General features: G+C 38.4%; 1 protein-coding gene across 2 annotated transcripts in view; it reads left to right on the top strand.

Annotated features, from left to right (window-relative positions):
- Uhrf2 (ubiquitin like with PHD and ring finger domains 2) overlaps positions 1–17,017 on the top strand; it is a 98,579-nt gene that overhangs the window by 32,425 nt on the left and 49,137 nt on the right. Inside the window, exon 4 of one of the 2 annotated variants that reach the window (XM_008831099.2) lies at positions 8,763–8,981. The exons of the other annotated variant lie outside the window; for it this stretch is intronic. Coding sequence (XP_008829321.1) covers positions 8,763–8,981 — 219 coding nt within the window. The remainder of the gene's footprint in view (positions 1–8,762; positions 8,982–17,017) is intronic. 2 annotated transcript variants of the gene reach the window in all.

Here is a 17,017-nt window from a genome sequence, read left to right as displayed (position 1 = left end):
AGACCTGTAAGACATAAAATTGAATGTTTTTAACATTTAAAAAATCTCCATTTCATTTTAGAATATATTGTTCCTTTCAGAAAGACTCATTGTTTTTCCTACTAACACTGAAATGTTGGCACATGCATCTCTTAATTTGTATGTATCTCATTATTACTAGTCATAGTCATTTGTACTTGGATCCTTGGTGCCTGTGTATGTCTGTAAAGTCATCGGGTAGATTTCAATGGTAACGTTTATCACCTCTACTAATTAACATGACGTAAATTTCCATGCTTCCTCCTGTTTGTTTGTTTTTATTTCATTTTATTTTTGTCTTCTTGAGGCAAGGTCTCCCTGTAACCCCAGCTGGCCTTGAACTTGCTGTGTAGTCCAGGCTGGCCTTGAACTCACAGAAATCCTCTGCCTCCCGAGTGCTGGGATTAAAGGTATGCACTACCATGCCTGGCTTGTTTTTATTTTTCGAGACAGGGTCTTACTATGTAGCCCTGGCTAGCCTGGAACTTGCTATATAGACCAGGCTAGACTTGAACTCAGAGATCCACCTGTCTCTGCCTCCTGAGTGCTGAGATTAAAAATGTGTGCCACCACACCCATCCTTTTCTCTACCTCTTAAGTGCTAGGATTACAGGTATATATCACCATGCTGGGTTTATGTAATGCTGGGGATCAAACCCAGGGCTCCATGAATGCTAGCTAAGCACTTTACTAACTGCTTTAGCTATACATATGGACTCTTAAAAATTATATTGGCCCCTTTAATCTTTGGTTATACTTTCCTTTTAGGTGTTTGAGACCATACAGTTAGCCCAGATAAACCAATTTATTTTTACTCTTAAGGTCGTTTGAGGATCTGTTCCTCAGGGGTCACGTGGGCTTGGGAGGAGCCCCTGGCTCCTGTTTTACCAGTTCTGTCTGTGTGAAGATAAGTCAAAGGTCCTACTCGACTATGGCTGGCTTTGCTTGGAAGCATGGAGGAAATGATTCCTCTGCATTGACCCTCCTCTTTGTAGACTGGACACTGGTTCAAGTCTATCTGTGGGGTCTCCTCAGCCTCCTTGATCAAGAGGACAGGTGACCCACCACAGTTACAGGACATTTTGAGAGATGCTCATAGTCCCCTGGAACTAGTTGACCTAGAAGGGCAAGGAGCAAAAAGTGTCCTTTATGTCCCTCTGACCAAATTATTGTAGGTCTCAAAGTCTGTTAAACATCCAAGGTTAGTTCCACCAGTCTGGTACTTTTAGTTACTGTGTGTCGTGTAGATAAGTCTTGGGCAAAGACCAATTTTTCTCAGATAAACCTTACCTAGACACATATTTCTTGATCTGTGATCTGTTATGTATAATTTGTCAGTAGGTTGTTGAAGTAATATGGTTCCCTCTGGTTTTGAAAACTAGCTAGGCATTATTTATCTCTCACATTGTCTCACACCTCCATCATGGTTTTCCCACTTAAAATGCCCCCATTTCCCCCTTTCTCTCTTAATAATACCCTTCTCCTACGGTCCTACCTCTCTTGAAGTCCTAACTGTAGAAGCCTGGTGCAGTGACCAGTTGGCCTTGCTGCTTCTTGTTTGGTATTAATCCATTTACCAATTCCTCAAGTGTTTTTCTCTAACCTGTGAACTGCAGGGTTCTGATGGGAAATGTTAGACAAACACCTGACCTTATTAATACTCTCATGTGTTCTAAAATAACCTGGTGCTCAGAGGAAATACTTGACACATAGAAGTTGATTTTGACTTTTCAAATACACATAATTCCTTATTAGTATTTTTTTCACAGAAATACTGGAGGTTTTATCCAAATAAGGTATTTGGGATTCAAATTCTCAGGAGAATCCTTCCCTGTATTAGATGAGCTTTGTGAATCTGTTTTTCAGATAGGCATCTAGGAGCCTGCTAAGTAGCCAAAGCAGTGCTTCTTTTTTGACTATTAGAGAAGTGAGAATTTGTTTGAATTTCAAGTCTTCAGTTTATTGGTATAATTTTGTTTTAAATTCAAGCCGTTTGGATTTATTTTCTTCTGTAAACATATACTTGATGTATGTTCTTTTTTCTTACAACATTGAAGATATACCTAACAGTAGACTGAGACTTTTGCCTTTTTTAAACTAACAAAGTCAGGTGATTTTTGTAAGTATTTTAAATTAATATTTGAAAGTACTGTGTTTGAAGTAGATATCTGTAACCTAATTATATTTCTACCATAACAAAAACAGTAATCCACCATTACTAATATATTTGAAAATTGAGATCTATTTCCATGTAACCTGTAAAACCCCAATACAAGCAGTTTTAAGTAAACTGTTCTTATCTGAATAAGCTCCAAATTTAGGTGTGAAATGTCATAATGTTATCTATTAGAATATGAAATGTTTTCTTTTTGCATATAGTATAACATTAAAGATTTTCTAAACTAATGCCTATAGATGAATGGTGTCCTTAAACACATGATCTCTCTGGGTGTGGCGGCACGTGCCTTTAATCCTAGCACTCGGGAGATAGAGGCAGGTGGATCTCTGTGAGTTCAAGGCCAGCCTGGTCTATACAGTGAGTTCCAGGCCAGCTGGGGCTACAGGGAGACCCTGTCTCAAAAAGACTAAAATAATAATAATAATAATAATAAACACATGATATCCAGGAAGCCATGTTTTGAAGGAATGGGGTTTTGTTGATACTGCTTTGCTTAATGTAGAGTCTTTTAGAATTTTTAACTTCACACCAGTTTTGAAAATGTAGCTTTACTATTTTATATGAACTATTTCCTTTTCTCTAAAATTTAATTGTCAGCTCTACTCATTGATTGCAGTTAGCAAAAATGAGTTCATAGGGGTTTTTTTAGGAGGAGGAGACATGAGACAGGATTTCACTGTTTAGACCAGGCTGGCCTCAAACTCATAGAGCTTTGCCTGACTCTGCCTCCTGAGTGCAGGATTATAGGTGTGTGTCACAACTCTTGGCTTGAGTTTTCTTTTTAATTGGCAAAGATTTCGTTTAGTTAAGGGTATTAAAAAGTATATACTCTGAAAGAGAGGTAACTCAAAAGAATTTTATTACATTTGAGGCAGTTCAACTTTTATTGGGAAAACTTAAGCTTCAAATGTATTTAAAGCTTGTTGAGAATCTAGACTTTATCTCACTGAAGTGGAAGAAACTCAAGAAGTGGTAACTTGGACCTGTAGTAGAATAATGCCTTTCCTTCTAGGTTCTGAGAAATGGGAAAGAACCTTAGATTCCTTATATATAGAGATTGGGCCTTGGTACCTTGATCCATTGCTCTTGTTCTCACAAATATCTTCAGCCCTGGTTTAGAAACTGTTTACACTCCATTTCTTTCAATGTTTCATATAGTCTGCATGATCATTTTTCCTCGGTGCAAATGCTTGCAAGAAGTAGCTGCTTGAACTAGTTGGCAGTAGCTTCAGCTACATTAAACCTCATGGAAAGGGAATGCTATGTTAGTGGTTGCCTATACTTGAATGGACCTCCTTTTGAGTACTGGTATAATTAAAAATTTAGTTACAGATTTTCTTGTTTTTAAAAAAATGTTTTATTTTATTTTATGTGTATGCATGTACTGCCTGCATGTAGGTAAGTGCATCCATGTCATGCAGTGCCTGCGGAGGTCAGAAGAGGCTGTTGGATCCCCTGGGACTGGAGTTAATGGACAGTTGTTAGCTGCCGTGTGGGTGCTGGGATTCGAACACAGGTCTTCTGCAAGAACAACCACGGTTCTTAACTGCTAAGCCATCTTTCCAGCCTCCTTTTTTCTTGTTTTTAAGAACACTGAAAACAAGACCGTAATTTATATGTTATTAGCTTTGCATGAAATTCTGTGTTTCCACCTGATAACAGTTTGGGTATAGTTTGAGTCTGTTACCCAAGTGTTCATGTGTTAGACACTTATTCACTGTGACAGGGTGAGAGTTGTTTTGAAACCTTTTCATGTTGGAACCTAGTTTTAAGTCCTTAGCTCTATTGGGAGAATGCCCTTGAAAGGACCTAGTTCTTTGGCTTCTTAGTTAAGATGGGATCTCTTCCTCTCATTTGCGCTCTGACCATTGTGGTACATCCCTGTAACAAATCTGTTAGCTCATCACCAGAGGCCAAGTCAATGGGGCCCATCTGATCTTAGACTTTGAACCCCTCAGAACTACAAACTAAAAGATAAAAAAACCTCTTTATAAAGCTAGCATCCTTGGCTCAGCCCTCCAAAACTCAAGGGTTGCAAGTTGGTGGACAGTTTGGGTTACAAAGTGAGGCCCTATCTCAAAATTAACAAAAAACAGCCAAACAGTAAGAAAAATTTGGTTCCAGTCCTTTATTTTGTTCAAAATATTTACATTATGAATATCTATCTACTGTTTGAAAAACTTAAACAAGTAGAAACTTAATGGTATTTTTGCCATTGAAATGTACTTTTATTGCTGTTTTTAAAACATACAGAATGATGATAATGTCATAATATCAAAATATAACTTCCACATCACAGCTGAGAAAAGAATCCTATCTGGAATAGAAATTTTCATCTTAAAATGACCTTAAGAATATTGGGGCAGGGACTGGAGAGTGCTCTTGCAGAGGAGCTGAGTTCGGTTCCCAGCACCCACATGACAGCTAACAACCGTCTATAACTCCAGTTCCAGGGGACCCGACTCTGTCCTCCGTGGGCATTGCATGACATGAGTGCACTTAAATTCAAGCAAGCAGTATACTCATACACATAAAATAAAAATGGAAATAAAAGAATATTAGGGTAGATAGTGAATTCACAATTTAAAAATTTTAAGATGTAGTTTAGCTGGGCATGGTGGCTTACATCTGCAATTCCAGCACTGGGGAAGCTGAGGCAAAATGATTACCAGGAGTTTAAGGTCAGCCTGGACTACATTGTGAGTTCTAGCTAGACTAGAGTACAGTGAAACTACATCTCTAAATCAAAACAGATCTAACTTGTTCATTTTATAGGTTGAGAAAATGTTAGCTATGTCTATATTCAGGTTTGACTTTTTGAAATAGTCAAAAGGAGAAGAGTAGACCAAGGATGTCTATAGCTCCTTCAGGTTTAATGACAAAATGCTAGCAATTGATGATTATTATGCACTTTACTATGTACTTTAAAGAGCCTGACGTTGTAGTTCTTAAAACCACCAGGTGAAGTACAGTTAACCCTTAAGTTCACTCTGTGGATAAGAAATAATCATAGAGATTAGTAAAATAGCTTTCTTGAAAATAAATAGTAGCCAGAAACCAAATTGGGAATCCAATCCTAGGTAGAATGAAAACAGAATATATTTTGAGAAAAGACTGATAGTAAAGAGATAGCGTTGTCATATGAGTTAAAGGAAATTTATTACAAACAGTGTCAGTATTAGAAGTGAAGATGATCGAAGGTAGCAGGGATATTTAGGCTGTCCACTGCTGTGTCTGCTGTGAAAAGTGTTTGGATTTCTTCATGGGGTTAAGACATAGAATAAGTTCTAAAAGCTTATCTCCGATCCTGAATCAAGTATCTTCTGTTTCCTATATCAGAACTATGTGAAGACAAAACTTTCCTTAGTGTTAAAAATGTCTCCATCTCTTACTGTCTGAACAAAGGCTGATTATTTAGAAGCATTGCTGAAGGGAATTTTGACACTAAGAGGGGTAGTGGACAAGATAGTCTCTGAGGCCCCTCACTAATGCTGAATTTTCCCTCTTCACCAATTAACTTAGACATAGATACTTGATTAATTAATCCCATAGAGGATTAATATTTATTGTAGGTGTGTTAGGTATATTATTATGAGAGTCTTGAGCTTGTTTAGTCCTTGTTTGATTTGGAAGAACCAAGATTAGCTGCTAGAACAGTTTCTACCTTCAAACTGTTTGATTTTGGTTTTGAGCACACTACTCTAACTTGGTTAAGGGTTAAAGTTTTCTTCCCTTCGTTTCTATCATTAATGCTGGTACACTAGCACAGTAGGTTAACTTGACATACTGAGAGGATTTGTAAAAGTAGAAATATGTACGTCATCTCCAGAGTTCCTTATTTGGAGCTTGAAATACAGCCTGAGAATGTTTCCAGTAAGTCTCCAGATGCTGGCACCCTGATCTGGTTCCCCACTCTTTGAAGTGTGACTTACCTCAGTAGATTTAAAGTTTTAAAAGCAGGAACCAGTTGCTATTTACTTCTTTGTATCTAATAGTACATAAAGGTAGAAATTTTGCAGAAGCCAGGGTGGACTGTTTGACTTCTCTCTTTGACCTGATGATAAAGAAGTTGGGTCTAAAATTTTTAAACAAGAAGGAAATAAAGTGGTAATAAAGTCAAGATTCTGCTAGAGTTCTTTTACATGGTTCTACTTCCTACAAACAAAATTGTGGGCTTTTTTTTCTTTGTTGGTTTGTTTTCTGTTTTTTATAATACTTATTTTTTTAATTAAAAATATTTTATTATTTTTATTTTATGTGTATGAGTGTATTGCCTGCATGTATGTGAGTGCACCCGTGTCATGCAATGCTGCGGAAGTCAGAAGAGGGCTTCGGATTCCCCTGGAACTGGAGTTAAGGATGGTTCATAGTCGCCATGTGGGTGCTCGGAATCGAACGCGGGTCCTCTGCAAGAGCAGTCAGTGCTCTTAACTGCTGAGCCATCTCTCCGGTCCCTATTAATTTTATGCATATGAGTGTATTGCCTGTATGTTTGTAAGTGTACCTGTGTCGTGCAGTGTCCACAGAGGTCAGAAGAGGGCATCAGATCCTCTGTTGTTAGCTGCCACGTGGATACTTGAGGACCAAACCTGGGTCCTTGTAAGAGCAATCAGTGCTCTTAACCACTGAGCCATCTCTCCAGCCCTTGTTTTTTTATTTTAAGCATTAGTAGTGAGCTAGCTACATTTAAGAACTATAATCTTAACTAGAATATTTTTCTGGGAAAGTTGATGCTATTGAAACGTGCTAGGTTCATGTTCTTTTTTCAAATAAAGCAAATGACCAAACTTGAACTAGATCCAAGATCAGGAGAAGCCAACATCTAGACCTTTTAAAATGATATTTTTTTTGTTTTTTTTCTAGATAAGGTCTCATTATGTAGCCCACACTGGCCTCAAATTCATGGCACTTCTGCTTCAGCCTCCCAAGTGCTAGGAGTACAGATATGTACTAACAAACTTAGCTGTCATTAGCATAGTTCTTTTTCTTTTTAAGATTTACTTTATTTAGGGGCTGGAGAGATGGCTCAGGGGTTAAGAACACTGACTGTTTTTGCAGAAGACCCAGGTTCAAATCCCAGCACCTACATGGCAGCTAACAACTGTCCATAACCCCATTTCCAGGGGATCCGACAGCCTCTTCTGTCATCCATGGGCATTTCACAACACAGGTGACTTACCTACATGCAGGCAATACACGAATACACATAACAATAAAAATAATAAAACTTTTTAAAAAATATTTTATTTATATGTGTGTATGTGTCTGCGTATCTGTGTGCAGGTGCCCAGATAGGCCTCTCAGAAGAGGATTAGAGGATCCCTTGGAGCTGGATTACAGACACATTTATGAGGCACTCACCTGATGTGGATGCTGGGATCTGAAATCTGGTCCTTTGATAGAGTAGTAAACACTCTTAAATCACTGAGCCATCTCTCTAACCCATATTAACATTATTTATTTATTTTTTATGTGTATGAGTGTTCTGCCTGCATGTATGTTAAGTACACTCACGTTGTGCATTGCTATGGAGGCCAAAAGAGGACATCAGATCCCCTAGAACTAGAGTTACAGCCGATTGTTAGTTGCCATGTGGGTGCTGAGAATGGAACATGGGACCTCTGCAAGAGCAGCCAATATCCTTAAGCACTAAAACATCTCTTCAACTTCTCTAGGCCCTATTAACATGTTTCTTAAACTTAAGTGTTAAAGAAGAATCTGTGTTTTTTAAATCACTTCCTCCACTGACCATCTCTTAACTAACAATATCTAAGATTATAATAAGAATAATTTCACTCTTGTTATTAAAATCATGGTTATATATCTGAAAGTCCTCAAGAAAAATACACAACCTTATTCAGAATATGTAGCTTATAACAATAATACTTGGCAAAATAAATATGTTACATAAAGAAACTCCAAGGACTGGAAAGATCACTGCAGCATCTAAGAGTGCTTTCTGCTTGTCTAGCAAACCTGAGTTTGGTTTCCAGCACCACATCAAATGGCCCACAACCTCCTGCAGCTCTAGGTCCAGGGTATCTGATGCCCTCTTGTGGCCTCTGTGGCCTCCTGCAACAGACATCTCCCCACCTGTACATAAATAAGAAATCTAAAGTAAAAAGAAACTCCAGTTTGATAGGATGATGGATCTTGAAAACGAAATATATACTTGTCTGATATTCTGTAAACCATGAAGAAAGGCACATGCTAAATCTTAGTTCATTCATGTTGACATTTAGAAATACCAGCCTGTATCACAGTATAGTTAAGGTGCCACCATGAAATGCACCCAGTACTTAAATATACTGGTACTTGGGTTTTTTTTTATTTGTTTGTTTGTTTTAAGGTATAGCCCAGGCTGACCTCCAATTCATGATATCCCTGCCTTCACCTCCTCAGCATATCCTTCTAGCAATGCAGTACCACCACCATCAGAAATTGTACTTTTCTCTCAGATAGTTAACTCTGCAGATAAGGTTTTACTACACATTGCATATAATTTTAGTCATCTTTGGCAATGATTATAAGTTCTAATTGATGATTTTTCCCCCTATTTCCTCAGATACCCAGAAAGTGGTACATTAGAAATGAATGTTAAAGATCTTCGACCACGAGCTAGAACAACTTTGAAATGGAATGAACTAAATGTTGGTGATATTGTAATGGTTAATTACAATGTAGAAAATCCAGGAAAAAGAGGATTTTGGTATGATGCAGAAATTACCACCCTGAAGGCAATATCAAGGACCAAAAAAGAAGTTCGTGTAAAAGTGTTCCTGGGGTAAGATTCTCTTCACTGATCCCATTTAGTTACTGAATTAAGGAATGCAGTCCTTAGGTATGAAGCACATGTTCCCATTAGAGAAGATGTAGTTTAAAATAGAAATTTCCAATTTATAGGAAAGTATTTGTTATGAGTTCCTGAGAATTTTTATTAAGATGGAATAAATCATCACCAAGGTTAAAGGTTTTATTTTGAAGAATCTTGGATATAACAGTATCTTAGAGAAATCTGTACTTCATAGCATTTTGTAGATGAGACGATAATATGCAAAAGCATCTAATAACTCTTGATGTGACACTGGATGACAACCTCTGCTTTGTCCTTCTAACAGTAACTGAGGTTTTCCATAATTTCTCTTGAACTTAAAAATTTAACAAACTTTAAAAGTTTGAAGTGCTAAAAATCACCTGAAATCCCAAATGACTCAGATATTTCCCTCAGTATTTCTCTGTAAACAATCTTCCTTGGAGTCCCGAAAGTGATAAGGTAGCTTCACAGGTAGCTTTAAACCCAAAAATTACTACCACCTTTCTCTACTTCTCAATAGTTTATTGGCTGAATACTCACTTATTTGCTTTTTTTTTAAAGATAGTACCTATTAAAATGTTTTTTTTTATTTTATGTGTATGAGCGTATTGCCTGCATGTATGTGAGTGCACCCCACCTCCATGTTGTGCAGTGCCGTGGAGGTCAGAAGAGGGCTTCGGATTCCCCTGGAACTGGAGTTGAGGATGGTTTGTAGCCGCCATGTGGGTGCTGGGAATCGAACTCAGTTCCTCTGCAAGAGCAATCAGTGCTCTTAACCAATGAGCCATCTCTCCAGCCCTCTATATACGTTTTTAAAAATATAATTTCATACCAGATTTGTTATACTGAGTGATGAAGGACTTTAGAATGACACTGGAAAATTTCTCTTGTTAGGAGAGATAGCTAAATTTATAGACTTGTCAAGTTCTACTTAAGGATTGATGATAGAAGGTAACAAAATATAGGACCAAATATCTATTTATTATTTTTAAAAATATTTTATTATTTTTATTTTATGTGTATGAGTGTATTACCTGCATGTATGTGAGTGCACCCGTGTCATGCAATGCTGCAGAGGTCAGAAGAGGGCTTCAGATTCCCCTGGAACTGGAGTTGAGGACGGTTTGTAGCCGCCATGTGGGTGCTGGGAATTGAATCCGAGTCCTCTGCAAGAGCAATTGGTGCTCTTAACTGCTGAGCAATCTTTCCAGCCTCCTATTTATGATTTTTTTAAAAAGCAGGGGTAAGAAAATACAGGTCACTGGCTGCCCCAATTTAATTTTTTTCCCTCAAATATAACTCATTTCTTTATTTATTGATTTTGTGTGTGTGTGTGTGTGTGTATGTGTGTGTTTCAAACAATCTTATTCATCTTTATGCCTGCATCCCAAATGGCATCCTCCCATACCCTCCGCTCCCCTCAACTGGAGCCCATATATTCTGTCATCCCTGTTACTGTCCATTGTGTTGTCAGTGCCCCCAGCCGTTCCCCAGTGCTAGTCCATCCACTGAGTCTAGTCAACCTATCTAGAGTTTCTTGTTTTAGGAAGATCAGCTCTTCCTCATCTAGCAGCAATTAGTTGCCAACATTACTTTAGATAAAATTGGATCCTGCTGTTCATTTTCCCAGTTCTATGCTGTGTTACTGTCTGGGAGTCTCTTAGCTACCCCTATTTTAAATAGTTTTAGTGTAATACAGCAGTGCCTATCGATTATCATCTATGAGTGGTTTTGTACTTACAGTATTGTTTTAATAACTGCAACTGAGAACATCTGCCCTGCAAAATTTAAACTACTTATGGTCTGGCCCTTCAAGAAAATATTTACTAACCCAGAGATAAAGATAGGCGGTGTTGAATAAAGCTTTTATTATCATCATCATTAGAATGTTGGGATCAAAGCTTAACATTTTAGAAAACAGATTTCAGACCCTTCTACAGAAATACAGGTGGTAGGGGCTGGAGGGATAGCTCAGAGGCTAAGAACACTGACTGTTCTTCAGAAGACCTGGGTTCGAATCCCATCACCCACATGGCAGCTAACAACTGTCCGTAACTCCAGTTCCAGGGGATCCGACAGCCTCTTCTGTCTTCTGTGGGCATTGCACAACATGGGTACACGTAACCTACATGCAGGCAGTACACACATACACATAAAATAAAAATATTAAAAATGATAAAATATTTTCAAAAAAGAAATACAAGTGATTATATTGCTCAACTAATTATGCAGCTGAATTACAGGCTTCTAAACTTAAAATTCTGGTATGAGTACAAATCTGAAGAAGAGAAGGAAATGTTCTAGTTTCTTTTCAGTTGCTGTGACAAAACACTGACCAATACCAACTTGGGGAGGAAAAGGCTTATTTGGCTTACATCTCCCAGGTCACAGTTCAGCACTGAGGGAGCCCAAGGTAGGAACTCAGAGCAGAAACCTGGAGGCAGGAGCTAAAGCACAGGCCATGGAGGAACGCTGCGTGCTGGCTTGCTCTGCTGGCCTGAGCTCAGCCTGCTTGCTTATACAATACAGAACCACCTGCCCAGGGGTCGTACCGCCCACATTGGGCTGGGCCCTCCTACATTGCTCAACAGTCAAGAAAATGCCCCAACAGACGTGGCCACAGGCCAGTCCAGTAGAGACAGTTCCCCAGCTGAGATTCCCTCTACCCCAGGTGTGTCAAGTTGACAACTAAAGTTGTCTAGCACAAGGAATCACCTAAATAACTTGCTGATATAGGGAGCCTTATAATGTACTTGAATATAGAAAGTATAAAAGAACTATATCCAACAGGAGGTAACAAAACTCAAAGCATTGAGCTTAAAAAGTTTCTCCAAATGATCCTGAGGTAGAGAATAGCTTTTAGAGACTAGGCTTAAGATTGAGTAGAAAAGATGAAAAATGTTGATTGATATAGCAATTATGCAATAGCTATCCCAATAATAAAACACACTGCCTTGTCAGTTACTGTGTTCTCTCTCATTTAAGTTTTTACTAGAAGTATTAGGAACTTAGCCATAAAAGAAGTTAGTATGATTTGATAATAGGAATTTGTTTCTTAATTTAAACTATTTCCCTAGGAACTGAAGACACGAATCAGCAGTTGGGAATGCTTAACTGCTCTTGTAGAGGACTAGAGTCTAGGTCCCAACATCCACATGGCATCTATAACACCCACAAGCATCTGTAACTCCAGTTCCAGAGGATCTGACAGCCTCTTTTGCCCTCTGCAGACTCCTACAGCTACATGGTACACATGAAGTCATGCAGGCACACACACATACACATAAAAAAATTAAAACCAAAAAAATCTCTCACAGTGAAGAATGATTAGATAATTAGGGTGAAGGTATAGATCCATTGTCCTGTTATTTTTATTTATTTATTTGGTCTTTTTGAGACAGGGTCTCCCTATAGCCCCAGCTGGCCTGGAACTCACTATGTAGACCAGGCTGCCCTTGAACTCACAGAGATCCAGCTGCCTCTGCCTCCCTAGTGCTGGGACTATAGGCGTGCACCACCAGGCCCGTGTTTGTCCTGTTGTTTTCTAGGGCTGTTAAAAACATTGGTGTCATGACACTCTTGTTCCTGTGCCTTTGTTACTCTAATTCATCATGTCTTGGAGCAGCATACTAGGTTATAGAACCTATGTGTCAACAGGACCAGACATTTACATGATCATACCAGTGATGACCAGAGTGAGACTTCCCATTGTGCTGCATTCCCATGCACAATTTTATCAAATTTCCTTCTCTCCTAATAAGATGGGTCTATTACAACATATTCCCTTGTAGCTTGGATTTGCGTTTCCCTAACTGGACGGAGAGCATTTTTATATGCTTTTGATTGTTTGGGTATCATTTGTGAGGACTAGTTCCAAACTTTGGTGTGACTTTATTGTTAATGTGTAGTCTGTGTGTGTGTGTGTGTGTGTGTGTGTGTGTGTGTGTGTGTGTGTACACGTGTATGAACACACAAGCTCTGGCTTATTTTTTCTCCTTATATAATTGTGTAGTTTTCTCTGTATGTGTGGGTATGCACACCCATGTGTGCACATATCGATGTCAGAGGTCAAAGTTGAGCATCCTCTTCTATTGCTTTTCATTTTATTTTTAGACCAGGGTCTCACCTCATGCTCACTGATTGCCTAGACTGACTGGCCAACAAGCCCTGGAGATCTGTTTGTGTTCTTTCCCCCAATACACATTACCCCCCCGCCCCACTAGAGTTACAGGCACTAGTCACCATGCTGGATTTTTTTTTTTTTTTAAAGCTACCTGGGGATCTGAACTCAAGTCATCATGCTTGTGTGGCAAGCACTTTCCTCATTGAGTGATATCCCCAGATGTAGGTTTTTTTCATTTGCTTGTTTGTAGACAGGGTCTCCCTGTAGCCCCTGCTGGCCTGAACTCTGTATGTAGACCAGGCTCACCTCAAACGTACAGATCTGCCTGCCTCTGCCTCCGAAGTGCCAGGATTAAAGGCTTGTGCCACTACTCCTGGCCATGTATATCATATTTAATATCATGGAAATGTATTCATTTAGATGTTCACAAGTAAAGTAGAACTTAGTCCTGAAACGGAAATTTATTCAGCCTGGCTTATACATATTATAAATATATTTGCTTTGCTTTCAGTTATTTTATATTTCACTTATGTGCTTTTTCATACCTATTTGTTACAAAACCTGTTAAATAACATGAGTGAATATACCATTCTTCCAGGATACCTGTTTTATGTCTGTGAAGTTATGTCACAGTTGACTGTGCTACAGCTATGCCATTCTCTCTTTGTCTTGTAAACACACCCCTGTCTCTGTCCTTACCACCTTCTCTGTCTGATCAACACCTCAGAAATATTTGTTTGACCTTTCTATCTGTTGTTTCAATTCTCTGCTCAAGTGTCACCTCAGAGTGGATATTCTTAATTTCTTTATGTCAAATCATATGTATACATACTGGAAGGTTACTTGAATTCTCCTTTACTCATTTTTATATATTGTGTTTATTATCATCTGACATTTGTCTCTGTTACTTCACTTGTACTAATTTCCTATTGCTGTTGCAAGAAATGACCACAAACTTGGTGGCATCTGTAAGAACATTATTTTACAACTTGGGGTCAGAAGCCTTAAATAGATTTGAATTTCACTGAGCAAAAAAACCCAAGTGCTGGCCGGGCGTGGTGGCACTTATCTTTAATCCCAGCAGTCGGGAGACAGAGGCAGGCAGATCTCTGTGAGTTTGAGGCCAGCCTGGTCTACATAGTGAGTTCCAGGCCATCTGGGGCTACAGGAGACCCTATCTCAAAAAGACTGCTCCCCCCAGAAAAATCCATGTTCCAGCAAGGTTGTGCCCATTTTTGGAGACTCTAGTAGGTAACCTGTTTTCTTGCTTTTCCCAGCTTTTAGAAGCCTACCACCTTTCTTGACTTGTGTCTTAATTTCTCTGTCTTCAAAGACATCCACTTTACATTTCTTTGACCATTCTTGAATTGTCAGATCTCCTTCAGACTCTCTTCCCCTTCCACTTTAAAAAATTAATGTGATTATATTGGGTCCACCTTGATAATTTTCCTCTTTCAGGGCTTTTAATTTAATATTTGCAAAGTGGGGTTTTTTTGCCCTGTGTAGCAAGCAATATTCAGATTCCTGGGATTAGATTCGGGCATGGAACTCCTTTGGGGCTGAATATTTTGTCTGTCTTTCCTCTTGAATTGTCTCCCTGTGCTTGACAAGCCCTCTTCTAGGCATTAAAGACAGTGGGTTTAGTAAATACAGATTTTCATAGATTCTTAGAATATTTTTCGTATTTTAATATCATTCAAATCAAAATACATCCTCAGATATTTATTGGAACGATCAAAATTGAGTTTTTCTAGGAATTTGTGTTTGTTTCTGTCAGTCATCCAGAAATGCTATTTAACTTAATTTCTCTGCTTAAACTTTTTTATTCCACATAAATAGTATGAATTCAGACCCTTAAAAACTAAATGAATTCCATTTCTAGAGTCTTTATGCTAAGTGATAATATTAAATATCTGCAACGTGACTTCTTTCTTATCTTTTTTTTGCAGTTTTTAAAAATTATTTATTTTATAACCATATGATTAGAAGAGGCATTTCATTACAACAGCATTGACATATTCAATAACAATTTCCAGAGCTAAGATGCTTCTCTTTCAAAATTGGCTGTAAATTATTAGGTTTACAGTTGAATTAATACAGTTATACAATTTTGTACTCCGTATAAACCCTATAAAACATAAAATTAAATGAGATTTTAAACTTTGAAAAAGATCTCCATTTCATTATTAAAATATACAGTTTCATACAGAAAAATTCATTTTTAATACAATTGACACTAAGATGCATATGCGTTTTTAATCTCTAAATATCTGATTGTTACTAGTCACATTCGGTTATTTTCTGAGCTTCTAGGCATCTGAGCATGGATATAAAGTCATCAGGTAGATTTCAATGGTAATGTTCTTCACATCTACTAATTATTAAGGAACAAATTTTTATGCTTTGAAGGAGCCCTTATACTCTGATATCCCTGCTACTGTCTGCTGTGTTGTCGGCACCCCAGCCATTCCCCACTACTTGTCCTTCTGATGAATCTAGTCAGCCTATCTAGAGGTCTTTGTTTTAGGAGGGTCAGCTGTTCCTCATCTAGTGGTAATCAGTTGTCAATATTCCTTTGGATAAGATTGGGGTCTGCTGTTCAATTTCCCAGTTCTATGCTGGGTTATTATTTGGAATCCATTTGGCCACCCTGGCCACCAACTCAAAAGGAGGTATCGCCTGTCTGGCATTGTTTGTTGCTGTATAGCCTTTAGCTATACATATGGTCTCTTATGACATTATATTGGCCCCTTTAATTGTTGGTTATACTTTCCTTTTGGGAGTTTAAGGCCACAGAGTTGGTCCAGATAAACCAATTTATTTTTACTCTTAAGGTTATTTAAAGATTTGTTCCTCAGGGGTCACATGGGCTTGGGAGGAGCCCCTGACTACTTTCTTTTACCAGTTCCACCTATGTGAAGATAATTCAGAGGTCCTGCTTGACCATGGTTGGCTTTGCTTGGAAGCATGGAGGAAATGATTCCTCTGTTTTGACCTTCCTTTTTATAGACTGGACACTGGTTCAAGTCCATCTGGTTGGGTCTCCTCGGCCTCCTTCATCAAGAGGACAGGTGACCCACCACCATTATAGGACATTTTGAGAGATGCTCTTAGTCCCCTGGAACTAGACGACCTAGGAGGGCAAGGAGGAAAAAGTGTCCTTTATGTCCCTCTGACCAAATTATTATAGATCTCAAAGTATGTCTGTTAAACACCCAAGAAGGTTAGTTCCACCAGTCTGGTATTTTTAATTACTGTGTGTCATGTAAATAAATCTTATGCAAAGACCAGTTCTCAGATAAACCTTACCCAGACATATATTTCTTGATCTGATATGGATAATTTGTCAGTAGGTTGTAGGAGTAATATGGTTCTCACTGGTTTTCAAAGCTAGCTAGTCATTGTTTATCTCTCACATTGTCTCATCCCTCCATCATGGTTTTTCCTCTTAAGGTGCCCCCATTTCCCCCCTTTCTCCAGTAATAATACCCTTCTCCTGTGGTCCTACCTCTCTTGAGCTCCTTCTTTCCCTTTATCCCCTAGGTTCCTTGTATACCCTTCCTTCCCCCCTCCTTTAAACTAACCCAGTTTTTATCCATATCTCCCTTATTAAGGCCTGTTTCATACTGTTCTTCTCTTCCAGGTTGTTTTTTTCATTTACATCCCTGTTTCCTTTCCATTATCCTGGTTCCTGTAATTATGTCTGGTTGCATACTTATTTATCAGAGTCTGGTTTTAGGAGCCACGTACAAGGGAGAACATATGTCGATTTTTTTTTTTTTCTGAGTCTGTGTTACTTCACTTAGTATAAAAGTTTCTAATTACATCCATTTACCTGCAAATTTCATGATGTTATCTTTCTTTACTGCTAAGTAAAAGATCG

This window comes from Nannospalax galili, unplaced genomic scaffold (genome assembly GCF_000622305.1).
Source record: "Nannospalax galili isolate Female #2095 unplaced genomic scaffold, S.galili_v1.0 scaffold175, whole genome shotgun sequence".
NCBI lineage: Eukaryota > Metazoa > Chordata > Mammalia > Rodentia > Spalacidae > Nannospalax > Nannospalax galili.
This window is presented reverse-complemented; position numbering and strand designations above follow the sequence as displayed.